The 27,473-nt window shown below is 45.9% G+C and overlaps 2 protein-coding genes across 4 annotated transcripts; both read right to left on the bottom strand.

Annotated features, from left to right (window-relative positions):
- Nucleotides 1-118: 118 nt before the first annotated feature.
- Nucleotides 119-13,058, bottom strand: LOC132389649 (zinc finger protein 239-like). Of its 3 annotated transcripts, XM_059962188.1 has the most exons (3): nucleotides 11,740-13,058; nucleotides 7,474-7,642; nucleotides 119-1,744 (listed from the first exon to the last, which is right to left on the bottom strand). In XM_059962188.1, the coding sequence occupies exon 3, from the start codon at nucleotides 1,052-1,054 to the stop codon at nucleotides 284-286; it is 771 nt and encodes a 256-aa protein (XP_059818171.1). In that variant the 5' UTR covers nucleotides 1,055-1,744; nucleotides 7,474-7,642; nucleotides 11,740-13,058; the 3' UTR covers nucleotides 119-283. The 3 variants fall into 3 exon arrangements, 2 of the variants coding, with proteins under 2 accessions (XP_059818171.1, XP_059818170.1); XM_059962187.1 differs by lacking the exon at nucleotides 11,740-13,058 and having other exon boundaries at nucleotides 7,474-8,260; XR_009510637.1 differs by lacking the exons at nucleotides 119-1,744; nucleotides 11,740-13,058 and adding an exon at nucleotides 1,856-2,189 and having other exon boundaries at nucleotides 7,474-8,260.
- A 739-nt stretch (nucleotides 13,059-13,797) lies between these two features.
- Nucleotides 13,798-27,149, bottom strand: LOC132389632 (gastrula zinc finger protein XlCGF26.1-like). The gene is made up of 2 exons (XM_059962147.1): nucleotides 26,752-27,149; nucleotides 13,798-22,003 (listed from the first exon to the last, which is right to left on the bottom strand). Exon 2 carries the CDS (start codon nucleotides 21,595-21,597, stop codon nucleotides 19,702-19,704), a length of 1,896 nt encoding a protein of 631 aa, XP_059818130.1. The 5' UTR covers nucleotides 21,598-22,003; nucleotides 26,752-27,149; the 3' UTR covers nucleotides 13,798-19,701.
- Nucleotides 27,150-27,473: the final 324 nt, after the last annotated feature.

Raw genomic sequence — 27,473 nt, 5'->3', positions numbered from 1 at the left:
CCTGAGTTGACTCTCTACTGTACACGAGGTGTGTTATAAATGCACTAAGTACCAAAGACAGAGTTTAAAATAGAACTGATTTATTTGCACATATCCAGAATATCAAACTCCAGTCCCATTAAAGGTGAATATGCAGCAGAAGAAACTCCTCCCATGCCCAGTGACCAGAGTGCAGAACTGGGTGTGGTGAGCAGCAGCAATAATTGCAGAGTTCAGCACCGACAGTCACTCTCGAAGTTGCATTCACTAACGGTGATTGACACACATCCAGTGAATGGTCAACTCAATGATGCACATTTGGTTGATTTGGCTGAGAGAATCTCTTCCCAAAGTCCGAGCAGGTGTCCAGAGTCTCCCTGGTGTGAACTGAGTAGTGTGCTCGCAGGTGGGATGACTGAGTGAATCCTTTCCCACAGTCTGAGCAGGTGAACGGCCTCTCCCCAGTGTGAACTCGCTGATGTACCTTAAGTTTATATGACAAAGTGAATCCTTTCCCACAGTCTGAGCAGGTGAATGGCTTCTCCCCACTGTGAACTGACCGGTGTGCTTGTAGGGTAGCAAACTGTGTGAACGCCTTCCCACAGTCTAAGCAGGTGAACGACCTCTCCCCAGTGTGAACTCGCTGATGTAGCTTTAGATTAGATGATGAAGTGAATCCTTTCCCACAGTCTGAGCAGGTGAGCGGCCTCTCCCCAGTGTGAACTCGCTGACGTATCTTAAGTTGGAATGATGAAGTGCATTCTTTCCCACAGTCTGAGCAGGTGAACGGTTGCTCCCCAGTGTGAACTCGCTGATGCACTTTAAGGTTAGATGATGAACTGAATCCTTTCCCACAGTCTGAGCAGATGAACGGCTTCTCCCCAGTGTGAGCTCGTTGATGTACCTTAAGTTCAGATGACGAAGTGAATGTTTTCCTGCAGTCAGAGCAGGAGAATGGCCTCTCACCAGTGTGAACTGACTGATGTCTCAGTAGGTGAGCTGACAACGTGAATCCCTTCCCACAGTCCGAGCAGGTGAACGGCCGCTCCCCAGTGTGAACTTGCTGGTGAGCCATTAGATCAGATGACTGACTGAATCCTTCCCCGCAAATTCAATGTGCACTGACTGGTGTATCCAACAGGCAGGAAGACCGTCTCAATCCATTCTCACCCACAGAACAGGTGAATGGCCTTCCAGCTGATGTACCTTCAGTTGAAATGACCGACTGAATCCATTCCCACAGTCTGAGCAGATAAATGGATTCCCTCCGTGTAAATTGACAGCATGCCAGTCAGTCAGATGATCGATGAATCACTCCCCACAGTCCGAATAGGAATAATGATTGAGTGAATCACTCCCCACAGTCTGAGTAGGAATGATGATCGAGTGAATCACTCCCCACAGTCTGAGTAGGAATGATGATCGAGTGAATCACTCCCCACAGTCTGAGTAGGAATGATGATCGAGTGAATCACTCCCCACAGTCTGAGTAGGAATGATGATCGAGTGAATCACTCCCCACAGTCTGAGTAGGAATGATGATCGAGTGAATCACTCCCCACAGTCTGAGTAGGAATGATGATCGAGTGAATCACTCCCCACAGTCTGAGTAGGAATGATGATCGAGTGAATCACTCCCCACAGTCTGAGTAGGAATGATGATCGAGTGAATCCTTTGTTCCACTTCTTAAATATCTGGACATAGACAAAAAAACAGCGTGTTGTGTTCGACCTCCCCGTAGATAATATCCTTGTCGTTTTTAACCTGAAAAAGATTTATAGGACATCAATGGGTGAAGGACAATATGTCAGACGAGATTACTTGAGTTGTCAAGGTGTGATCTGGTATCACACTGTTACAGTGAAGTTCAACCCAAGTTGGAGAGAGAAATCATCTTCTAACTGGGCACAGTGCAGCTATCTGGAATGACCATCAAACTCTCTGATGATCTTCCTGTGTCTATAAGAATGGGGCATTTCTGCCATCTCCAATCTGTGACCTGGCTCAGTTTGACTCTCTCCATTGGTATTATTCCATGTTCCCACTGAGCTGCAAGAGTGCCTGTCCGCAAAGTAACTGAACACTCTCACACAAATACCCTTTGTTGACGTGCAGCTGGGATTTTCTTTTATCTATTGTCAATGTAAAGTGCCACAGTTTTGAAGCCATGTAAACGTTTCCTGCCCAGATGAATGGTTGGTCCGCACAGCTGATAAAAGGAATTAAAAGAATAATCATATTATTTCAGGTTCTTGTCACAGTCATAGAAAAGCACAACACAGAATCAGGCCCTTTGGCCCATCTGGTTTGTGTTGAACTATTTAAACTGTCTGCTCCTGTACCCCTGCCCTCCAGGTGCCTATACAACCCTCTTAGAAGTTGAAACTGAGCTCGCATGGACCAGCTGGGTTTTCTGCTCATTCCACACCCGGATGACCGTCAGTGGAAGAAGTTTCTCCTCATGTTCCCCTTAACATTTCACCTTTCACCCTTAACCCATGGCCTCTGGTTGTAGTCCCACCCAATCTCAGTGGAAAAAGCCAGCTTGCATTTACCCCATCTATAACCCTCATGATTTTGGTATGCCTCCGTCAAATCTCCCCTCAATCTTCTACATTCCAAGGAATTCCAATTTTGGGGGATATTAACATGCGAGAGGATTGGGAAAATCAGGTCAGCACTGGATCTCAAGAGAGAGAATTTGTAGAATGTCTATGAGATGGCTTTATTAGAACAGGTTGTTGTTGAGCCCACTCGGGGATCAGCTGTACTGGATTGGGTATTATGTGATGAAACAGAGGTAATTAGAGAGATGGAAGTGAAGGAACCCTTGGGAGGCAGTGATCACAACATGACTGCGTTCCTGTGAAATTTGAGAAAGAGAAGCTGAAATCCGATGTTTCGGTATTTCAGTGGAGTAAAGGAAATTACAGTGGCATGAGAAAGGAACTGGCCAAGGTTGACTGGAAAGGGACACTAGCAGGAAGGACGGCAGAGCAGCAGTGGCTGGAGTTCATGTGAGAAGTGAGGAAGGTGCAGGACAGATATATTCCAAAGAGGAAGAAATTTTCAAATGGAAAAAGGATGCAACTGTCAAAGCCAAAGTAAAAGCAGAGGGCATAGAAGGAAGCAAAAATTAGTGGGAAGACAGAGGATTGTGAAGTTTTTAAAAGCTTACAGAAGGAAACTAAGAAGGTCATTAAGAGGGAAAAGATGAACTACGAAAGGAAGCTAGCAAACAATATCAAAGAGGATACTAAAAGCTTTCTCAAGTATATAAAGAGTAAAAGACAGGTGTGAGTAGATATAGGAGTAATAAAAATGATGCTGGAGAAATTGTAATGGGAGATAAGGAGATGGCGGAGGAACTGAACGAGTATTATGCATCAGTCTTCACTGAGGAAGACATCAGCAATATACCAGACATTCAAGAGTGTCAGGGAAGAGAAATGTGCGCAGTCACAATTCCGACAGAGGAAGTACTCAGGAAGCTGAATAGTCTAAGGGTAGATAGATCTCCTGGACCAGATGGAATGCACCCTCGTGTTCTGAAGCGGAGGCATTAGCAATGATCTTTCAAATGTCAATAGACTCTGGCATGGTTCCAGAGGACTGGAAGACTGCAAATGTCACACTGCTACTTAAGAAAGGGGCAAGGAAGCAAAAAGGAAATTATAGACCTGTTATCTTGACATCGGTGGTTGGGAAGTTGTTGGAGTCCATTGTCAAGGATGAGGTTACGGAGAACCTGGAGGCATATGGCAATAGGCTGAACTCAGCATGGTTTCCTTAAAGGAAAATCCTGCCTGACAAACCTAGTGCAAATTTTTGAGGATATCACAAGTAGGCTAGACAAGGGAGATGCAGTGGATGTTATGTATTTGGATTTTCAGAAGGCCTTTGACAAGGTGCCACACATGAGGCTGCTAAACAAGATAAGAGTCCATGGAATTACAGTAAAGTTACATACGTGGATAGTGCGTTGGTTGATTGGCGGGAAACAGAGAGTGGGAATAAAGGAATCCCATTTGAGTCCTGACGAAGGGTCTCGGCCTGAAACGTTGACAGTACTTCTCCTTATAGATGCTGCTTGGCCTGCTGTGTTCCACCAGCATTTTGTGTGTGTTGTTTTATAAAGGCATCCCATGCTGGTTGGCTGCCAGTTATCTGTGGTGTTCCACAGGGGTCCGTGTTGGGGCCGCTTCTTTTTATGTTGTATATCAACGATTTGGATTATGGAATAGATGGCTTTGTGGCAAAGTTTGCTGATGATACAAAGATAGGTGGAGGGGCCCGTCGTGCTGAGGAAACAGAGAGTCTGCAGGGAGACTTGGATAGATTGGGGGAATGGGCAAAGAAGTGGCAATTGAATTACAATGTCGGAAAGTGTATGGTCATGCACTTCGGTAGAAGAAATAAACGGGCAGTCTGCTATTTGAATGGGGAGAGAATTCAAAGTTCTGAAATGCAATGGGACTTGGGAGTCCTCGTACAGGATACCCTTAAGGTTAACCTCCATATTGAGTCAGTGGTGAAGAAGGCGAATGCAATATTGGCATTCATTTCTAGAGGAATAGAGTATAGCAGCAGGGATGTGATGTTGAGGCTCTGTAAGGCACTGGTAAGACGTCACTTGGAATACTGTGTGCAGTTTTGGGCTCCTTATTTATGAAAGGATGTGCTGACATTGGAGAGGGTTCAGAGAAGGTTCACTAGAATGATTCTGGGAATGAGAGGGTTAACATATGAGGAATGTTTGACCGCTCTTGGACTGTACTCCTTGGAGTTTAGAAGAATGAGTTTAGAAGAATAGAAATATTTTGAATGCTGAAAGGCATGGACAGAGTGGATGTGGCAAAGTTGTTTCCCATGGTGGGCAAGTCCAGTACAAGAGGACATGACTTGAGGATTGCAGGGCGCCCATTCAGAACGGAGATGCAAAAAAAAAAATTTAGCCAGAGGGTGGTGAATCTATGGAATTTGTTGCCACGGGCGGCAGTGGAGGCCGGGTCATCGGGTGTATTTGCATTGTATTTATAGTGCAGGTCAAGTCGTTGGGTGTATTTAAGGCAGAGACTGATAGGTATCTGAGTAGTCAGGGCATCAAAGGTTATGGTGAGACAGTGGGGGAATGGGAGTCGAGGGGAGATTGGATCAGCTCATGTTGAAATGGCGGAGCAGACTCAATGGGCTGAATGGTCGACTGCTGCTCCTTTGTCTTATGGTGATTCCTGTGTATGTACCCTGGAAGCCTCAAGAAATGATCATGATCATAAATCAGGCCCCAGATAGAAAAGAAAAACCAGCACAGTTTGTTCAGTGTGTCCACAGTACTACAAAAATGTTCAACACGACCCTGCAAGATTTATTCGGTCTCTCCTGCATGATTCTCTCAGCTGATGAAGGGCAGAAATGGAAGACAGAATTGAGATACCAAACCTATCAGGAGTTACAGGTGGGAAACCATAATGAGAATGAACAGACAGACCAGATTATTCAAGCCTTGGAAAGTGCTCCCCAGCAACCTGTGAACATCACTAAAGTACCTGAATGCAAACCTGAGCCTGGGGAATCGGGACCAGACTATTGGGAGTGATTTGTGGCCTGCTACGGCACCTTCGCAGGAGACCAAGCCTTTAATGATGGGAATCTGTCCCCCCAGTTCAATGCCCTACTGCTCCAATGCTTACCAACTAAGTTAGCCAACATGATTAAAACAAATAATATGGCCTGGCCTGGGAATGACCAAAATCGAATGCGACGAGCTTTGACATATCATTAGGACCCAACTTTCGAATCACAATCAACCCCGAAGGGAACTAATATTAAAGGTGAATATGCTCAGCGGGAAGAAGGATGCGAGCGGGCTATATCTGAGGAACAGAAATGGGAGCAAAAACTGGCCAAGGGGCAGGTGGAGACAACAACCCGTTTAGAAACTGACAAGAAGATGCTTCCAACCATGAGTTCCAACCCTCAGGAAGAGCCCAATGTAATATTGCAAGTTGCTGGAAATCCAGTTCCGTTTATGATTGATATGAGTGCAACCACAACCACACTCGATCAGGAAATAGTATCGGAAAAGGGATTCCATCTATCAGACGCTACAATCACTCTGTCTGGGTTCGAAGGCACGGAACATACGTATTCAAGTACCCAGCCACTGCAGGTGGAATTCCAGGATAACCAGTGTGAGGTTTCATTTACAGTCACCACCAGTCGGGGGTATAATCTCGTAGGGAGAGACTTGCTCTGTCCATTGGAAGTCGAGATTCTATGCACAGACAATGCTGCCTGGTTTAGAGAGTATGGAGTATGATCAGAGATTAAGGGAGCTAGGGCTTTACTCTCTGGAGAGGAGGAAGGTAGAAGGAGACATGATAGAGGTGTATAAGATATTAAGAGGAATAGATAGACTGGACAGTAAGCGCCTCTTCCGAGGGGCACCACTGCTCAATAAAAGAGGTCGTGGCTTTTAGGTAAGGGTTGGGAGTTTCAAGGGGGATATTAGAGGAAGGTTTTTCACTCAGAGAGTGCTTGGTGCGTGGAATGCACTGCCTGAGTCAGTGGTGGAGGCAGATACACTAGTGAAATTTAAGAGACTACTAGACAGGTATATGGAGGAATTTAAGGTGGAGGGTGATATGGGAGGCAGGGTTTGAGGGTCAGCACAACATTGTTCCATGTTCTTCTGGTTGGGTGGCGATGATCACAGGTTTACGTAAATCGAAGGTCGGTTGCAGTTGGAAAGGGCCAGGACTGAGCCAGACGGCTGCATAGTCTGGGCCGGGAGTATAGGTTCAGATAGTTCTGGTCCCCCAACCTGTGAGAGTGGATGTCAGTGATGTGCATCTGTTTACGTGTATGGGTGTGGAGTAAATAGTGGGGAAGGTTATGGGTCTACTGGCGGGGTGGAAGGAGGTTGGAGATGTGGGTTATCAGACACAGTCGGACCCGGGAGGATGGGTCCTAGGGCAGATTATGTTGTAAGCAAGGGAGGATCTCGTCCGGGAACAGCTCGATGGTGGGAAGCAGATGGTGATGACGGGAGGCTGTTTATTGGAGTCAAGGCCCGTGCCTCCTGGAGCTCCCCAGGGTGACACCCATTGCTACTTGTCATCGATGTCAATAATCTGGTTGAGAATGTACAGGGTATGGGTAGAGAGTTTGCAGCAAATAATTGTAAACAATTACTTCTTTTTGCAAGATAGTAAATATGAACACCCCCCTTTCTCTCTCCACACTCAGAACTGACCAAAAGCTACTTCAGAAGATGAAAGTTCTTCAAATGAGCAAACACTGAGGGAATGTGAGTGACTTTAAAGAGCTGGGACACTGACAGTACATTACCAGACCTGGAGCGATTGCAACTGGGTCTGATAGATATAACTGACAGTTCTGGGCACATTCAGTCTCACCTCAACTATTCCCTACCTTCCTTTGTACAGGTATGTAAAGTCTAATGGACCAGTGTCTGAGTAAGTGAGACTCACCAAACTTTCTCCTGACTGAATCACTGGAATCTCCGAGTCAGATGGGTCCTCTCCAGTTGATGCTCTCAGTCCTCGGGCTGGTTCACTTGTTGCTGTTCCCTCGTCTTCAGTCGTGCTTTGCTTCCAGTTGTGGGTTTTTCTTCAAATAAATCTCTCACAGCAGGTCTAACTTTAACATGGAAGATAATGAATCACGTTATCCATACAAAGGAGAACAAAACACTTCTTTTCACTGAAACCTAAACATTGAAGACAAATATAATGATCTCAGTGAACAAATCGGTAACTGTCCCTGACACATCACAGAACCTGATATGGGATAGGAAGGAGTCATCGTTCAGTCATGGTCAGATATAAGATGCAGGAACAGAATTAGGGGATTCGATCCATCGAGTCTGCTCCAGCACTCAACCATGACTGAGATTTATTCCAACACCATATTCCTGCCTTCCTCCTGTAACCCTGAAGCTTCTTAGCAATCATGAATATAGTAATCTCTGCCATAAATATACCCAAATGACAGCCTCAACCAACTTCTGTGGCAACAAATTCCACAGATCAGCCATCTTTTGGCTGAAGAAATTTTTCTCATCTCAGTTTTAAAGGGAAGCATCTTTATTCTAAGACAGTGCTGTCAGATCACAGACTCTCCGTCTAATGGAAACATCCACTCCATGTCAAGTCAAGTCAACTTTTTATGTCATTTCGACCATAACTGCTGGTACAGTACATAGTAAAAATGAGACGACGTTTTTCAGGACCATGGTGTTAATTTCAAAAACTAGACTGAACTACGAAATAAAAAAACACAGAGAATGCTACACTAGACTACAGACCGACACTGGACAGCATAAAATGCACAAAAACAGTATTGGCCTTACAATAAATAATAAACAGGTCAGTAGAGCAAGGTGTCAGTCCAGGCTGCGGGTATTGAGGAGTCTGATAGCTTGTGGGGAGAAACTGTTATATAGTCTCATCGTAAGAGCCCGAATGCTTCGGAGCCTTTTCCCAGATGGCAGGAGGGAGAAGAGATTGTATGACGGGTGCATGGTGTCCTTCATAATGCTGCTTCCTTTGCGGATGCAGCGTGTAGTGTAAATGTCCGTGATGGTGGGAAGAGAGACCCTGATGATCTTCTCAGCTGACCTCACCATCCGCTGCAGGGTTTTGAGATCCGAGATGGTGCAATTTCCGAACCAAGCAGTGACGCAGCTGCTCAGAATGCTCTCAATACAACCCCTGTAGAATGTGATGAGGATGTGGGTGGGGGGGGGGGGGGGGTGGGGGGAGATGGACTCTACTCAGCCTTCGCAAAAAGCAGAAACACTGCTGGGCTTTCTTTGCTATAGAGCTGGTGTTGAGGGACCAGGTGAGATTCTCCGTCAGGTGAACACCAAGAAACTTGGTGCTCTTTACGATCTCTACCGAGGAGCAGAGTGAACAGCAGTGGACTGAGCACAGCCCTGGGGATTGCCCTCCCGATCCGGACTGACTGAGGTCTCCCAGTCAGGAAGTCTAGGATCCAGTTGCAGAGGGAGGTGTTCAGGCCCAGTAGGCTCAGCTTTCCAATCAGTTCCTGAGTGATGATTGTGTTGAATGCTGAACTGAAGTCTATGAACAGCATCTGAACGTATGTGTCTTTATTGTCCAGATGGGTTAGGGCCAGGTGGAGGGTGGTGGCAATGGCGTCATCTTTTGAGCGGTTGGGACGGTACACAAACTGCAGGGGGTCCAGTGAGGGGGGCAGCAGGGTCTCGATATGCCTCATGACGAACCTCTCGAAGCACTTCATGATAAAGGATGTAAGTGCAACAGGATGGTAGTCATTTAGGCAGGACACTGGAGACTTCTTCGGCACGGGGACGATGGTGGCAGCCTTGAAGCACATTGGAATGGTGGCGCTGCTCAGGGAGATGTTGAAGATGTCAGTGAGAACATCTGCCAGCTGGTCTGCACATCCTCTGAGCACTCTACCAGGGATGTTGACTGGTCCAGCAGCCTTCCGTGGGTTGACCCTGCACAGGGTTCTTCTCACATTGGCCACGGAGAGTCACAGCACCGGGTCATTCGCAGGAGGGGTGGACTTCCTCGCTATCACGTCATTTTCCGCCTCAAACCAAGCGTATAAGTTATTCAGCGTGTTTGGGAGGAAGGCATCACCTGCACAGTCAGGTGATGTTGTCCTGTAATTGGTGATGTCCTGGATGCCCTTCCACATGCGCCGCGCATCACCGCTGTCCTGGAAGCAATTGTGGATTAGCTGGGCATGTGCACGCTTTGCCCCTCTGATGGCTCGGGACAGATTGGCCCTCGCTGTTGTTAGAGCCGCCATGTAACCTGCTCTGAAGGCGGAGTCGCGGGACCTCAGCAGCGCACGCACCTCTGCGGTCATTCCATGGCTTCTGATTGTCCATGTCCACTGCACCCAGGTTTTTCAGCCTTTGGTAGGTTTACTTAACCACCCCCACCCCTTTCACTCCATCGAGCACAGCCCCATAACCATCAAGTGCTCCTCATACATAAAGCCGATCAGTCCTGAGATTATTCATGTGAACCTTGTTAGCAACAACTGCACCGAACACATTCCCAAGTTTAAATCAGGAAATTTAAACCATTCCAGAGTGAATGTAATAAAAACAAACTGGAATCACCAGAATCGCTCAACAGGTAAGGAACTGCTGTGGGAAGAGCAACAAATTTAACGATTCAGGTTCACAACCTTTTATCAGAATGGATTCAGAATTTCTCATTTTTAGTGCAGATCTCCAGCAACTTGAGTTTCTGTTTGATTTCCACTGTCTAACAGACAGGTGACAGCGAGGAGGAACTTCAAAACACAGTTTGAACACTGAACCCCCTGAGTCTATTTCTACTGGTTCAAACACAGAACAGCCCATTTACTCATAGCCTCTCCTTGTGAGGGATGGAATGGGCACTCATTCCCTCCTCAGACTGGCAGTCATTGCTTACAAAGGAACTCCAGAAACAAACATCTGATCCCAGACCAGAAATACTCGATCATCACCTCATAAACCCGGGCACCTTGATCCCTGGGTCCAGTTTACTTGGATCTAACAGGGGTGCAGTGCACCTCCGGAGCTCACTGGAGCACCACTCCAGCACCTCTGTAAAAAACACTAGATCCCAGACCAGAAATACTCGCTCAACACCTCATAAACCGGGACAGCTTGATCCCCGGGTCCAGTTTACTTGGATCTAACAGGGGTGCAGTGCTGTCGGAGCTCACCGGAGCACCACTCCAGCACCTCTGTAAAACACAGTCAAAATAAACAAGCGGGGAATTTAACAGCGGCTGCATATTAAATAGAGGGAATCTTACGGAAGTGGAGAGGGGAGAGGGGTTGGCAGCTGGTGGGGAAACTACCACTAATAACATTAGGATAGGTTATTTGATTGTTTTTGGTGAAATCCTGGAGCTGTGACTGTGGTGATCCGTGGATTACTTGCTAATACAAAACTAAATTTATCTCACAAACAACCCTAAGCAAACAACGTTAACTTGCTTGATAATTATATTTTGTGATAAGTAGTGAATGCAACCGTGCGATACTTTGTCATTCATATTATTAAATTAAATATTATATGTTTTATTGTACTAGTTATATACCGAAATGCAGTGATTGGCTATAATCTTCACTTATGTCTTAACTATCACTATATGTCTGTGGAGCTCTGGAATTCATATATATTTCTTTCATCTTGGTATAGTGCTTGACATTATAAAAAGCCATATTCTCATATGTGTGTGTGTGTGTGTGTGTGTGAGAGAGAGAGAGAGAGACACCCAATTTGTCTAACTGCTCATTACATATGTGTTACGTGAATGGGGCAAGGAAGTTGTTCAGTACATGAAATGAGCAGGTACAAAAATTGGGTGTGACATACAAGGGGTGATCGATAAGTTCGTGGCTGAAGGTGGAAGAAGTCAATTTTACAAAACCTTTCCAGCGTCTGCAGATTTCCTTGTGTTTACAAATCCTAGCTATTTTCAATTATCTGAAACAGAAATACCACAAAAGTTATTAATTTCAAACTTTCTGCATTATCACACAAAGAGTTGAACTACACGTGCAGGTACCGAGAGCTGTATAACTTCAGGCCTTCTAACTTAGGCCACGAGCTTATCAATCACCCCTCGTACAGCTCCGGCAGCAAAAACTTGGCAATGCACCCCTGCTCCAGCCGCAGAGCGCAATGCAACCGGCCCAGATTCACACAATCTCGGGCTCAAATCCGACTCACCCCCGCTCGAATCGGAGAACCGCTAACAACAGATGCAGTGAGAAACCGCATGCGTTTAGCCGGAGGTTCTCCGCAGCGCCACCGGTGGCCGGAGGTCTTCACATCGTCGCCAGTGGCCGGAGGTCGTCACATCGTCGCCAGTGGCCGGAGGTCTTCACATCGTCGCCAGTGGCCGGAGGTCTTCACATCGTCGCCAGTGGCCGGAGGTCTTCACATCGTCGCCAGTGGCCGGAGGTACGTACAGCGCCACCTGTGCCCGGAGGTCTGCACATAGTCGCCGGTGGCCGGAGGTACGCACAGCGCCACCGGTGGCTGTAGGTCTGCACATAGTCGCCGGTGGGCGGAGGTACACACAGCGCCACCCGTGGCCGGAGGCCCATGCAGCGCGAACAGTCTCTGGAGGTCCATGCAGAGCCACCACTGGCCGGAGGCGGGAGGGGCAACGGAGAGCGCTGCTGTGCTCGCGCTTTATCGGTTTAACGGCTGGGCTAATAATCACGTGACTAGCCCCTCCCCCATCGCTGTCAACAAAGGATTCAGGAGCTGTGTTATTCCCATTGGTGCGAAGCGATGTCAATCACTGGTTACAACCAGTCGCGGAGGCGGACAGGCCGAGAGGGCGTTACCCCGCTGAGTTCGTCTCCCGCTCGAGCGCCAACCGCCTCCTCAGAGCGGAGAAAACCCCAAAGTAAATGTCCGCTTTCTGATTTATTTCCATTTCCCTCCCTAGGGAAGTTGGGGCGTTTGTGAAGCGTCTCCTGCGGCCGGAGTCTGATGTATCGCTGAGAGGTAGGAGGAGACCGCTCGGCCCGTCGGGTTGATGCCGGTTCCCCGGGGAGGATTTTATTGAAAGGATGAAGATGGTGAGAGAGGGGGCGGACAGGATGTTTGTCCCGGTGGGGACAGGAGGGGCTCATCTGTGGAAATGTCTGAGCCCACGGTGGTGCCGAGCAGAAGGATTCACCACATTGGGGGTAAACACCAGCAGACTGTTGCCCTGCAAGCGGGGCCGATGGTCCGGGCAAAGTGACATTTATTTGTGCCTTGTTGAGATTGTACCTGGAATATGGTGTAAAATCCCGCTCCCCAGACTAACATGGGTTATACAGGCCAAAGAACAAACTGCTGGAGGAACTCAGTGTGTCGGGCAGCATCTGTGGAGGGAAATGAACCGTCAACATTTCGGGCCGAGACCCTCGCTCTGGACTGAGAGTGGACGTGAAATAGTCAAGGAAGAGGTGAGGGGTGGGGATGGGGCAAGAGCTGGGGAGAGAGAGGTGGATCCAGGTGAGTGGGGAGGTGGGAAGGTGGAAATAGTGACAGGGGTGGGAGGAGAGTGATCGGGGCAACACGGGGCTGCAGAAGATGGAAATTAATTCCACAGAGGATTAACAAAGATGATAGAGAATGTTTGTTATTGAGAGTGCAATGAAGATTCACCAGACCGATCCCTGGGGTGGTGGGGTCATCATATGGAGAAATATCAAATGCGATAACCCTTTCATTTGGAGAATCGAGGACTGAGAGGTGAACATTGAGATGCACAACATCATTACCAGATGAACCTGGGATCCCAGTCTGTGAAACGGGTGGAGGGTCCGGGACTGAGATGAGGGGAAATGTCTCCACTGCGGGGGTGGTGAATGTCTGTAAATACCCTCCACAGAGGGCAGTGAAGAGTCAGTTATCGTCCCCATGTAAAACAGAGGCCGGCAGATGAGTGGAGACCGAAGGGGTGGAGGAAACGAGGATTGGCCAGACACATGTGGCTGAGATGGTAGAGCAGCCACTACCTTGCTGATGGTTAGAGGGGCTGAATGGCCTCTTCCTGCTGCTTCTCACTTGATGTTTCAGTGTTCCTGTCCAGCAAGGCTCCGGAGGAATGTGAATAGAAATTAGTGTTTATAAACACAGAATTGATTTCAATGAAACGTGAACATTTCCTGTTTGGGTCTGAAATATGTTTTGGACCTGGATGGGAATTGAGCCCGTGACTCTGTGACCTGGAGGTGGAGGGAAAGGGATCGGGGAAGATATGGAGTGGAAAAATAAACATGTATCTGGGATAAATATGGGGAATGCGGTGGATGGGTCGGGCAGCATGTGAGGGGAGAGGAGCAGAGTCAGCGGTTCAGGAGGGAGACCCTCCACCCGTCACCTGATCCCATTCCCCGTTCATGTTTTTCTGCAGATCTGCAGCATCTGCGGGTCACTGCTCTACGTGTACATGTAGCTTCACCTTTCACCCGTTCAGACAAGTCAGTGAGATCCGGATCTGTCACGTCCTCTCGTTGTGGGTGGACAGTGCTTTTATCTCTGCAATAGTTTCTGCATGTTTCATTCCACTGTTTTGTGGTGCTGAAGTGCAGCCGATGTTTCTGGGTGTCTGACCCGTTTATGTGCGAATTTAGCCTTTTCTATTTCTCTGAGCTTCTCATAAATGTGTAAAGTTTAGTTCAACTTCACTTCAGAATTTCCAAAGCAACACCTAGTCAGTCAAATTGCTCCACACAATTAAAATAGCTTATTACATTTTTTTCCATTTTTGTACTATATATATATGTATATTCATATTTTAAATCACAATTGTTAAAATCTATTGTTCTGAATCAGGTTCTACTGCTGCCGCAGGGACAACGAATTTCATGACACATGCCGGTGCTATTAAACCTGATTCTGATATTGATATGGGAGACCCACCACCGGTCACCTGATCCCAGTTACCGCTGATCGCAATGTGAGATTGAAGCATTTTCCATATATTTGCTTTCCACAGAAATGACAACAGTTCACTTTCCTTCTGAGCTTCCAGAGCAGAAGCTCAGTCTGTCTAATATTTCCACACAATTAAAATGGGAAATTTGTTTATTATCATCATGTACTGAGCTACAGTGAAAATCTTGCCTGATGTACCATCCACGCAGATGGATACATTACAACAGTACATTGAGCTGATATACAACAAAATAATCACTGTAAGAAAGCATTGTGGCTGCAGAGAAAGTGCAGTGCAGGTAGACATATGGTGCAGGGTCACGTCGAGTTACATTGTGAGGTCGAGTCCATTTTATCACTCATTTGGCCTATAGCTGTAGACAGGAAGGCATACTTCAGCTTGGTGTTACGCACTTTAAGGCTTTTGTATCTCTTCCCCGATGGGGGAGTGGGTTTGCAGCAAGAATGTCCAGGTTATGAGGTTATTTGAGTCCATGGCCTGCTTTTCCAAGGGAGGGGAAGTGTAGGAAGAGTCCATGGAGTGGAGACTTGTTTCTCTGATGTTCTCTGCTCTCCAAAGTTCTCTGAAGTTCCTTGCAGTCATGGGCAGAGCAGTAGTCAGACAAAGGCGCGAAGAATCGACATGGAGCTCAGAGACCTTGGCCGTCACCCTGCCTTGTGTAGCTGGATCCTGGACTTCCTGTCAGATCGCCAGCAGGAAGTAAGAGTGGGCTCCATCTCCTCTGTCTCTCTGACCCTCAGCACACATACCCCACAGGGTTGTCACTTTGGCCCTGTCTTTTCCTCTCTGTGCACCCATGACTTGTGTTGCCACCCACAGCTCCAATCTGCTAATTAAATTTGCTGACAGCACTACATTGATTGGCCTAATCTCAAATACTGATAACAATCGATCAAATGCATCCTGACAGGGCTCGGTCCAAACAAACTTTTCACGCTTCTTCAGGAGATTGGTCAGAGGAAGAGTGATAGCAGCAAAGTTCTTACGATAATATCCATCCATTCCCAGAAACCTTCTAAGAGCCTTCTTAGCAGTCAGAATAGGAACTTGAGAAATTGCTGGGAGTTTTGCCAGAACAGGAGCCAACTTGCTTTGACCTACAACATAGCCAAGACAGGTCATACTGGCATGGCCATATTCACTCTTAGCCAAGTAAACTGTAAGGCTGGCCTGGGAAAGCCTGTCAAATAGCTTTTCTACTGCAGAGATATGCTCTTCCCAAGTGCCACTCCCTGTAGCTAAGTCATCAATATAGGTATCTGTGTGTTCTCACCCTCGAATTACAAAATCAATCATTCTCTGGGATGCTCCTGGAGCATTTTTCCTTCCAAAAGGCAAAACATTGTATTCATACAACTCAGATGGTGTCACAAATGCAGAAATTTCTCTACCTCTGTCCATCAATGGAACACACCCCAATACCCTTTCAACAGATCAATCGTTGTAAGAAATTAGCTTTTCCAGCCTTATCGATGCAATCATCCACTCTAGGGATAGGATAGGCATCTGTTTTTGTTACTGCATTTACCTTTCTATAATCAGTGCAAAATCTAACACTACCATCAGGTTTGGGCACAATAATGCAGGGTGACTCCAATCTCATTTTGAAGGCCTAATAATACCATTCTCCAGCATATACTCAATTCCCTGGTCAGCCAATTTACACTTTTCTACGTTCATGCAATTTGGGTGTTGTTTAATCAGTTTAGCTTGACCAACATCTACATCATGTACTACGACCGTGGTTTGCTTGGGAACAAAGGGAAATAAATCTTTAAACTTCAAAAATAATTCCTTCAGCTGTTGTTGTTGCTTTGGCTGCAGATGAGACAACCTATTAGCAATGTTTTCTGGAACAACCGAGTTCATTAACCTAACTGGGAACATGTTTGGCTTGATAAAAGTCTCAGACCAGTCAATTGTTTCATTCTCAGGGTTGCCAGTTTCATTTGTTTTGACAACAACACACACAGATGGTACCTACTTGTTCAAAAAAGGTTTTATCATATTTATGTGTACCACCTGTGTTAGTTTACGTCAGTCGGGTGTTTTAATTACATAATTCACATCATTAATTTGAGAGACTATCTCATACGGTCTATTGAATTTCGCCTGAAGTGGATTCGTCAACATAAGGCAAGCACCTTATCTCCCACCTGGTATTTTCTTTCTCGAGCCCTGTTATCAAACCAACACTTCATTTTGTTTTGAGAAATTTTTAAGTTTTGTCTCACTGGACTACAGGTTTTGTGTAGTTTATTTTTGAAGATCAAAACATAGTCTAACGAGTTAACATGTACATCCCCATCAATCCACAGTTTCTTTTAACAAGGTCAAAGGTCATTCTGCGACCAAATACAATTTCAAATGGAGTAAAGCCCAGTGATTCCTGTACTGACTCTCTTTCTGTGGACAAAAGCAAATGTATTCCTTCATTCCAGTCTTTTCCATTTTCAACACAGTATGTCTTAATCATTGTTTTGAGGGTAGAATGAAATCTTTCTAAAGCCCCTTGTGATTCTGTATGGTACGCAGATGATGCAATTTGTTTTGCTCCCAGTTCAGAAACTACCTGTTGGAATAATCCAGATGTAAAATTGCATCCTTGATCAGACTGGATTTCTTTAGACAAATCGAATAATGTGAAAATCTTGGTAAGAGCCCTCGCCACAGTTTTAGCTTTAATATTTCTGAGAGGCATTGCCTCTGGGAATCTGGATGCAGTACACAGAATAGTTAGCAGATACTGATGGCCAGCTTTGGTCTTTGGCAATGGGCCAACACAATCCACTATAACTTTCGAAAAAGGGTTCACCGAATGCAGGTATAGGCCACTGGGGTGAGCTCATTAGGTTTACCCAAATCTTGACAAGTACCTTTTGGAAACTCTTATTCAGGGTAAACATAACTTTATGAGTTAAAGCAAACTGATCTGCTAATCCAGCAGATTCCTGCATAGTGGCAGCATCATTTCCATCTAAATACATCTTTCTGTCATCAGGGACACACCTTCTGAATTCTTCAATTAAAACCAACTCTTTCAAGCTGTTAAAATCATCATTTACATGTTCAGATGTGCACCAGTGGTCAAAAGACACAAATTTCTCATAAGCAAATTCTGTATGTCTGGTTCACAGATTTCTAAACTTTTGCCTGTCTGCTTCTGGGACCAACTCATAAGCTTTGAGCACAGCCTGTTTCACTAGGTCATAATGTGTGGTGTGTGACCATGTGGTTAAGGTGTTGAACTAGCGATCTGAAAGTTATGAGTTCGAGCCTCAGCCGAGGCAACGTGTGTGTCCTTGAGCAAAGCACTGAACCACACACTGCTCCTGCACATTTATAGCCCAGTGGCGATGACTGGGTCAGCATAAATAAGTAAATAATCAGCTGCTTCAGCTACTGTCAAAGCAGAATAGGCTTGCTAAGCCTTCCCCTTAATTACACTTTGTAAGAGAATTTTCTTACTGCTTTTCTGTCTCTCCAGCCTGAAATTGCCTCTGCCTCCATCTTTAATTTTTCTAACTTGCACTGGAGCTCAAGCTCACTAGGTTTACTTTCAGGAAACACCTCCAACTCCTCCACTTTAAACACATCCTCAGATACATAATGTTCAGCTATTATCCTCTGCATCTGTGCCCTCCTCATTGTCAATCTCACCTTAGCAAGTATTAACACTTTAGCAATACTCAATAACTCAATCCTTCTGGTGTCCTCTAATGCCTGTGAGGTTCACACTTCCAGATATCTATCAACATCCATTGCTGCTGATTTTCCACACACAAATAAATCAAAAGGGATTTATCCAATGAAATCGATATTAAATCAATCCTTAAATTTGTTCATATCCCAGACGCAGGCCCCATTTTGTTACAAACCATAACGCTTTAGAAACGAACCAGCAGCAACAGACTACTCCCAGTGGCCACACATTTTATTTCCACATCCCATTCCCATTCTGATATGTCTATCCATGGCCTCCTCTACTGTCAAAATTAATCCAAACTCAGGTTGGAGGAACAACACCTTATATACCGGCTGGGTAGCCTCCAACCTGATGGGATGAACATTGACTTCTCTAACTTCTGTTAATGCCCCTCTTCCACTTCTTACCCCATCACTGACATATTTAATTGTTTGCCTGTTTTCCATGTCTCTCTGGTGCTTCCCCCGCACCTTACTTTCTCCTGAGGCCTCCTGTCCAATTATCCTTTCCCATCTCCAGCTCTGTATCACTTTTGCCAATCACCTTTCCAGCTCTTAGCTTCATCCCACCACCTCCAGACTTCTCCTATCATTTTGCATTTCACCCTCCCCCCACTACTTTCAAATCTCTTAGTATCTTTCCTTTCAGTTAGTCCTGATGAAGGGTCTCAGCTTGAAACGTTGACATTTCTTCTCCTTATTGATACTGCCTGGCCTGCTGGGTTCCACCAGCATTTTGTGTGTGTTGTTTGAATTTCCAGCATCTGCAGATTTCCTCATGAGTGTTATGTGTATAAATCTGTAGAAATAAATCTCCCAAACTATTGAGCTCAGGGGAAACAAGGCTTGGAGTTTTGAGATGGTAAAGTATGAAAGTTCAGTTCAACTACAGAATAGGTGATGAGAGAGAGATATTTGTAATCCAGGGTAAATGTTGAGAGAAGGCAATTATGTTGTATTCCACAGGTTTCATGGTGGTAAAACGAGACCAACAGTCACCGTAGATTTTATCTGTCATCCTTCCAAATCCACTTACTAATTATCATCCGAAGTGACTTGTCATAAGGGGTATCATCTTCAAGTGAACTACCACACCACAGCCAGGCAAGGGGTAACACATAAGTGGTCTCCACAGGATATCCCAAATCAGATCCACTCCTATGGATCAAATGAGGTGACAACCACACATTCGATGTAAGGTGAATCCACCCTTGTGGGCAAAGGAAAGTTCCAAACAGTGACCCTTGGCCACTAGTTCCCTGGTTTCGACCCTTCCATTTTTCCTCCTTTGTCTCTGTCTGTCTCTGAGTGTCTGTGTCCTTGGTTAAAACTAAACAAGCTGCACACGATGTAAACAAGCTGCAAATTGGACTGATTTGTCTTTTTAATCTCTCCCTCTCTCTTAAAATGAAAGTCCACAGCAAACAAAACCTAGGGATGCATAACAATGGCCACTCCCCATTGTGAGCTGAGAGGTGTGCCATTAGGTGGGATGACTGTGTGAATCCTTTCCCACATTCTCAGCAGGTGAACGGCCTCTCTCTAGTGTGAACTCGCTGATGTCTCTGTAAGGTGAATGACTGAGTGAATCTCTCCCCACAGACTGAGCAGGTGAATGGCTTCTCCCCAGTGTGAACTCGCTGATGTCTCTGTAGGCTGGATAAATGAGTGAATCTCTTCCCACAGACTGAGCAGGTGAACGGCCTCTCCCCAGTGTGAACTCGCTGATGTACCAGTAGGGTAGATGACAGAGTGAATCCTTTCCCACATTCTGAGCAGGTGAACAGCCTCTCTCCACTGTGAACTCGCTGATGACTCTGCAGGGTGGAAGAGTCAGCAAATCTCCTCCCACATTCTGAGCAGGTGAATGGCCTCTCCCCAGTGTGAACTCGCTGGTGTCTCTGTAGGTTGTAAGAGTGAGTGAACCCCTTCCCACAGACTGAGCAGGTGAACGGCCTCTCCCCAGTGTGAACTCGCTGATGTACCAGTAGGGTAGATGACAGAGTGAATCCTTTCCCACAGACTGAGCAGGTGAACGGCCTCTCCCCAGTGTGAACTCGCTGATGTCTCTGTAGGTTGGATAAATGAGTGAATTCCTTCCCACAGACTGAGCAAGTGAATGGCCTCTCCCCAGTGTGAACTCGCAGGTGATTCTGTAGGTTAGCTAACTGAGTGAATCCCTTCCCACAGACTGAGCAGGCGAACGGCTTCTCCCCGGTGTGAACTTGCTGGTGACTCCGTAGGTGGGATGACTGAGTGAATCCCTTCCCACATTCTGAGCAGGTGAACGGCCTCTCTCCACTGTGAACTCGCTGATGTCTCTGTAGGCTGGATAAATGAGTGAATCTCTTCCTACAGACTGAGCAGGTGAACGGCCTCTCCCCACTGTGAACTCGCTGATGTCTCTGTAGGCTGGATAAATGAGTGAATCTCTTCCTACAGACTGAGCAGGTGAACGGCCTCTCCCCAGTGTGAACTCGCTGATGTCTCTGCAGGTTGGACAAATGAGTGAATTCCTTCCCACAGACTGAGCAAGTGAATGGCCTCTCCCCAGTGTGAACTCGCAGGTGATTCTGTAGGTTAGCTAACTGAGTGAATCCCTTCCCACAGACTGAGCAGGTGAACGGCTTCTCCCCGGTGTGAACTTGCTGGTGACTCCGTAGGTGGGATGACTGAGTGAATCCCTTCCCACATTCTGAGCAGGTGAACGGCCTCTCTCCACTGTGAACTCGCTGATGTCTCTGTAGGCTGGATAAATTAGTGAATCTCTTCCCACAGACTGAGCAGGTGAATGGCCTCTCTCCACTGTGAACTCGCTGATGTCTCTGTAGGCTGGATAAATTAGTGAACCTCTTCCCACAGACTGAGCAGGTGAACGGCCTCTCTCCACTGTGAACTCGCTGATGTCTCTGTAGGCTGGATAAATGAGTGAATCTCTTCCTACAGACTGAGCAGGTGAACGGCCTCTCTCCAATGTGAACTCGCTGATGACTCTGTAGGTGGGATAACTGATTGAATCTCTTCCCACATTCTGAGCAGGTGAACGGCTTCTCCCCAGTGTGAACTCGCTGGTGTCTCTGCAGGATGGATAAATTAGTGAATCTCTTCCCACATTCTGAGCAAGTGAATGGCCTCTCTCCACTGTGAACTCGCTGATGACTCTGTAGGGTGGAAGAGTCAGCGTATCTCTTCCCACATTCTGAGTAGGTGAACGGCTTCTCCCCAGTGTGAACTCGCTGATGTCTCTGTAGGTTGGATAAATTAGTGAATCTCTTCCCACAGTCTGAGCAGGTAAATGGCTTCTCCCCAGTGTGAACTCGCTGGTGTACCAGTAGGGTAGATGACTGTGTAAATCCTTTCCCACAGTCTGAGCAGGTGAATGGCTTCTCCCCAGTGTGAACTCGCTGGTGAGCCATTGGGTCAGATGACTGAGTGAATCCTTTCCCAGAAATTCAGCAGATGACCAGCCTCTGCCCAGTGTGAACTGACTAGTGTGCCACAGGTGGGATGACCGACTGAACCCCTTCTCACACACAGAACAGGTGAATGGCCTTGCCCAGTGTGAACTTGCTGATGTACCTTCAATTGTGATAACCGAGTGAATCCATTCCCACTGTCTGTGCAGGTGAAAGGCCTTTCTCCTGTGTAAAGTGACGGGCTTGTGAGTTGGTCAGATGACCAAGTGAATCCCTCCCCACAGTGTGAGTAGGAAGGATGGTCAATTGAATCCCTTGCTCCACTTATTAAATATCTAGACAGAGACAACAAAACTGTTGTGCCGTGTTTGAGCTTCCTGGAGACGAATTCCTTCTCATTTTTAACCTGTAAAAAGATTTACAAACTCCATCAATGGGTGTAGGACAACATTTCTGATGAGATTACTTGAGTTGCCAAGGTTTGATCTGGTATCACACTGTTACAGTGAGGTTCTACCCAAGTTGGACAGAGAAATCATCTCCTGACTGGGCAGAGTGCTGGTATCTGGAATGACCATCAATTCCCTGATGCTGTTCCTGTCTCTATAAGAATGGGACATTTCTGCCGTCTCCAATCTGTGCCTTGGCTCAGTTTGACTCTCCCCATTGGTATAATTCCCTGTTCCCACTGAGCTGCATGGGTTCCTGGCCCCTCAGTAACTGAAACACTCTCACACAAATAGTTTTTCTTGACGTGCAGCTGGGATCTTCTTTTATGTATTATTAACTTAAAGTGGCACAGTTTTAACGCCATATAAAAAATTCCTGCTGAAATGACTGGTTGGGTCACACAGCTGTCAGAATGGGTTAGAGTGAATTTTTGTATTATTTCAGGTTCTTGTCACAATCATAAAAAAATTGAACACAGAAACAGACACTTTGGGCCATCTAGTTTGTGCTGAACTATTTAAACAGCCCACTCCCACACCTCTACCATCCAGGTACCTACACAAACCTCTTAAATATTGAAATGGAGCTCGCATGCACCACTTGTGCTGGCTGCTCATTCCACAGCCGGATGACCGTCTGTGTGAAGAAGTTTCCCCTCATGTTCCCCTTAACATTTCACCTTTCACCCTGAACCCATGGTCTCTGGTTGTTGTCCCACCCAATCTTCATGGAAAAAGCCAGCTTGCATTAACACTATCTGTGCCTCTCTATCACAATCAAATCTCCCCTCAATCATCTGCATTCCAAGGAATAAAGTCCGGATTTGTTCAATATTTTCTTTAACCCAAGTCCTCCAGACATGGCAACATCCTTGTGAAATTTCTCTGAAATCTCTGAACTTCTTTTACATCTTTCCTGTAGGTGGGTGACCAAAACTGCACACAATACTTCAAATTAGGCCTCACCAATGTCTTCTAGAAGTCAACATACCATCCATCTATTGTTATCAGTACTTTGATTCATGAAGGGCAATGGACTGAAATCATTCTTTCCATCCCTATCTACCTGTGATACCACTTTCAGTGAATTAAGGACTTGTATTCCCAGGTCCCTTTCTTCTACAACACTCCTCCGTGTCCGACCAGTCACTGTGAAAGACCTCCCTTGGTAGGTCAGACCAAAGTGCAAAAACTCACACTGGTCTGCATTAAATTCCGTTTTCCATTTCTCAAACCATTTTCCCACCTGGTCCAGATGACACTGCAATCCATGATAGTCTTCTCGCAGTCCGCTAAACCCCCAGTCTTGTTGTCACCCACAAATTTGCTGATCCAGTTAACCACACTATCATCCAGATTACTGATATAGATGATAAACAACAACAGATCCAGCACTGATCACTGTGGTAACCACTGGTCAGAGGTCTCCAGTCAGAGAGGCAACCATCTGCTACCACACTCTGGCTTCTCCCAAAGACAGTGTCTCATCCAATTTACTGTCTCATCTTGAATGCTGAGAGACTGAACCTTCTTGACCAACCTCCCATATGAGACTTTGTCAAGTGCCTTGCTAACGTCCATGTAGACAACATCCACTGCCTTGCCTTCATCCACTTTCCTGATAACTTCCTTGAGATACTCTATAAGATTGGCTAGAGCCATGCTGTCTATCCTTTACCAGTCCACACCTATCCAAATACTTAGAGTATATACCTGGTTCCTGCACACATTCCAATAACTTTCCCAGTTCTGATGTCAAGCTCACCAACGTATTATTTCCTAGTTTATTTTTACAGCCTTTCTTGAACAGCAGAACAACATTGTCGGTCCTCCAATCCTCCAGTACCTCACCTGTCACTAAGGATGATTTAAATACCTGTGCTAAGGCCCCGATAATTTCTGCACTTGTCTTCTGCAGGGTCCTAGTGAACAACTTGTCAGGCCCTGGGGATTGATCCACACTAATTTGCCTCAAACCCCTCCACCTCTGTAATCTGTACAGGGTCCATGAAGTTGATGCGGCTTTGCCTCACTTCTCTAGACTCGGTGTTCATCTCCTGAGTAAATACGGATGCAAAAAAAAATCTCCCCAAGTCTATGTTATCCCTTCATATGGATTACCATTCTGATCTTCCAGAGAATTAATTTTTTCCCTTGCAAACTTTTTGCTCTTAACATATCTGCAGAATCCCTGAGGATTCTCCTTCACCTTGTCTGCTGGGGCAACATCATGCCTTCTTTTATTTCTTTCATGAGTGTTCACTTGAATTTCCTGTATTTCATAAGTACCCCATTTGTTCCTATCTGCCTGTACCTGGTATGCACCTCCTTTTTATTGATCTGGCAGAGGAAAGCCAAAGGGGTGATAGATCTGCATGGTGGGAGGTGGGGGTAAGGAGGGTTAAACTAAAGTTGCAGGGGGAATGGGAGCCTGAATAACAGAACAGATAGTGGAGAGTTTTTGGAGACAGATGTTGTTCAGGCCTCAGGCAAAGTCAGGAATGAAAAAGTTGAGCGTGGTGCAGTGAATATGCTGAGCCCTGTATATTTCAATACAAGGAGCAGCGTAGGAAAGGTGGATGAGTTCAGGGCATGGATCAACACCTGGAATCAACACTAGGATCTGGCAACTGTGGATTGGGACAGGCTGCCTTTTGGCAAAGGTGTGTTTTGTAAATGGGAGGCCTTCAAAGCGAAATTTTGAAAGTAGTAAGTGGGTATGTCAGAATAAAAGGTAAAGATAGAAACTGCAGGGAAACTCGGATTGCAAGAGATATTGAGACCCTGGTAAAGCACAAAATGGAATTGCATAACAGGGATAGGCAGTCAGTTTCTTATGGAGTATAAGAAATGCAAGAGAACACATAAGAAATAAATCAGGATGTCTAAACGAAGGCATGAGGTTGCTGTCACAGAAAAGGTGAAGGATTATCCTCAGGGATTATGGTGATAGATTAAGAGCAAAAGGATTGCAAGGCACAAAGTTGGTCCTCTGGAAGACCGGAATGGCAATCCACGTGTCGAACCAAAGCAGATGGGGGAAGACCTTAAATATTTTTCCATCTCTATTTACTCAGGAGATGGACAAAGGGTCTATGGGTGTGTGGAAAAGCAGCATTAACCATTTCAACCCTGGGGAAAAACATTCCTCTGGCCACTCACACGCTCAATACCCCTCATCATTTTATACACCAAAAAATGTCTCTAAATATAAACAAGTAAATTATACATTGCACAATCTACTTTCCACGATTCAGTACATTTACACAGACAGGTGTGTAAAAAGGGCCCAACGAATATCATGGACAAACAGGCCCAATTCACCACAACCACAAACTGTTCCTGATGCTACCATCCAGGAAACGGTACCACAGCAAAAGGAGCAACAGGCCCCGGGACATCATCTTCCACCAGGCCATCAGACTGATTAATTCATGCTGATACAATTGCATTTCAATGTTATATTGACTGTCCTATGTACAAACTATCTATTATAAATTACTATAAATTACACATTGCACATTTAGATGGAGATGTAAGGTAAATATTTCTACTTCTCATGTTTATGAAGTATGTATCTAATAAAGTCAATTCAATTCACCCTCTCCATTATCTGTTCTGTCACTCTGGCTCCCATTCCCCCTACAACTTATTTTAACCACATTTTATTTAACCCCCTCCCCTGCTCACTACCACTAGCAAGCCTTACCACTAGGATATTCGTCCCCTCTTGTTCTGTTCCTCTAACTGACAAATCCCCTATCAGCCCTTTGACTTTCCTCTGCCAGTTAATTCCCGCCAACAGCTTCTAAAGTGGTCCACCTGTTGTTGTGGGGGATGGCCACTAGAGTACTCTGCGATGCCTATTTAACCTCATTCCCCTTCCTGTTTCTCACCCAGTTTCCTGTGTCCGGCACCTTGGGAGTAACTCACCTCTCTTCATGTCATATCTATCACCCCCTCCAACTGCTGGATAATCTGGAATTCACCCATTTCAAGTTGCAGCTCATTGAAGTGCAGGGTTACAAGCTGCACATCTTGTAGGTGAGGGTATCAGGGACACTGGAGGTCTCCCCTCCTTCCCTCCAATACCCCTCTAATTTGTAGTAAGCTCCCCTCTAATTTGTAATAACCAGTGTGCAGATAAATCTTGTACTGTGCATTTTTTACCCAGTGACAAGATGTGCACAGTGAATTTTATATAGAGAGGTATTCATTTTCACAGCTAGCAAATCACTGTCAATAGGAACTTTGATCTCCTCTGGGTTTGATCGAGTTCATCTGCACTCTCACACAACCTATGTAGCAGGCCTGTAACAGGAAATGGAGGATTTTCTCACCAAAGCTTTTGTACAGTGTCCATATGTGGTTTGCTTGCTAAATTATGCTTTAAAAATTCAGATTTCCAAATATCACTCCACTTCTTCCCACTTGCAAATTCTCCAGCAACTTTTGCATCACCAAAATGCAAACAGGCATCACTAGTTTCTGTATTCTCCATAAATATTCCCCCTGAACCCTCCCCCAATGACTGACAGTGGTGAACTCAGTGATGGCAATGCCAATGAATATGAACGGAAGGGTCGTTCTCTGTCTCACTGGAGTCTGGCACATTTGTGATGTGAAAGCTACGTGTTGCCCAGGTTTGATGTTGTGTTTGATGTCATTACGTACCCAGAGAGAATGGGACAAAACATGTTCTCACCTGTAGAAAAGTCCAGAGCAAGAGGAGGTAGAGGAAGCAATACACACAAAATACTGGAGGAGCTCAGCAGGCCACGCAGCATCTATGGAAAAGAGTACTAACTGCTGATGTAAAAGATTTTGTTCCCTTTCTCCGAGTTCCTAATCCTTGCGTTTAGATAGCTGGAGCACAGCTCTGTCTGAGTGATCCCTCGGTTCCCATTCATTCAGTAGCCGGAAGCTCCCCTGCGCCCGTGTACGGATCGTGGGGCTGAGAGAGAGGGAAGAGGACAGGACTGTCCCGGGATTGCGGATCACGGTGTCCGGATTTCAGAAGAATCGTCCCGAAGTCGCTGTTTAAGATAAAAACACGGAGAATCGCTCCGACCTGCAACCGACATTTTCAAAGCCTTCTGTAGACTGCGCGCATGCGTGAAACTCAGGGACGTCCTCAGTCTGACGCCTGCGCATTTCAATCGGCGCTTCAGCTCCGGTGAAATGCTTAACGCATGACCCTATGGGTAATCAAGGTGCCATTAAAAATTTCTGCAAGCACCGGTTCAATGTCCATACCTCATTTTTTTTTATCCTGGGTATAGAAACATATATAAACAATATACTCAATATCAACGTGTATCTAATGCCAATGTAAAATGCAGATATAAAACATCGGAGATTCTGCAGTTGCTGGAAATACAGAGACGCACACACACAAAACGCTGGAGGAACTCTGAATTCAGAGAC

Source organism: Hypanus sabinus, unplaced genomic scaffold (assembly GCF_030144855.1).
Source record: "Hypanus sabinus isolate sHypSab1 unplaced genomic scaffold, sHypSab1.hap1 scaffold_62, whole genome shotgun sequence".
Lineage (NCBI taxonomy): Eukaryota > Metazoa > Chordata > Chondrichthyes > Myliobatiformes > Dasyatidae > Hypanus > Hypanus sabinus.
This window is presented reverse-complemented; position numbering and strand designations above follow the sequence as displayed.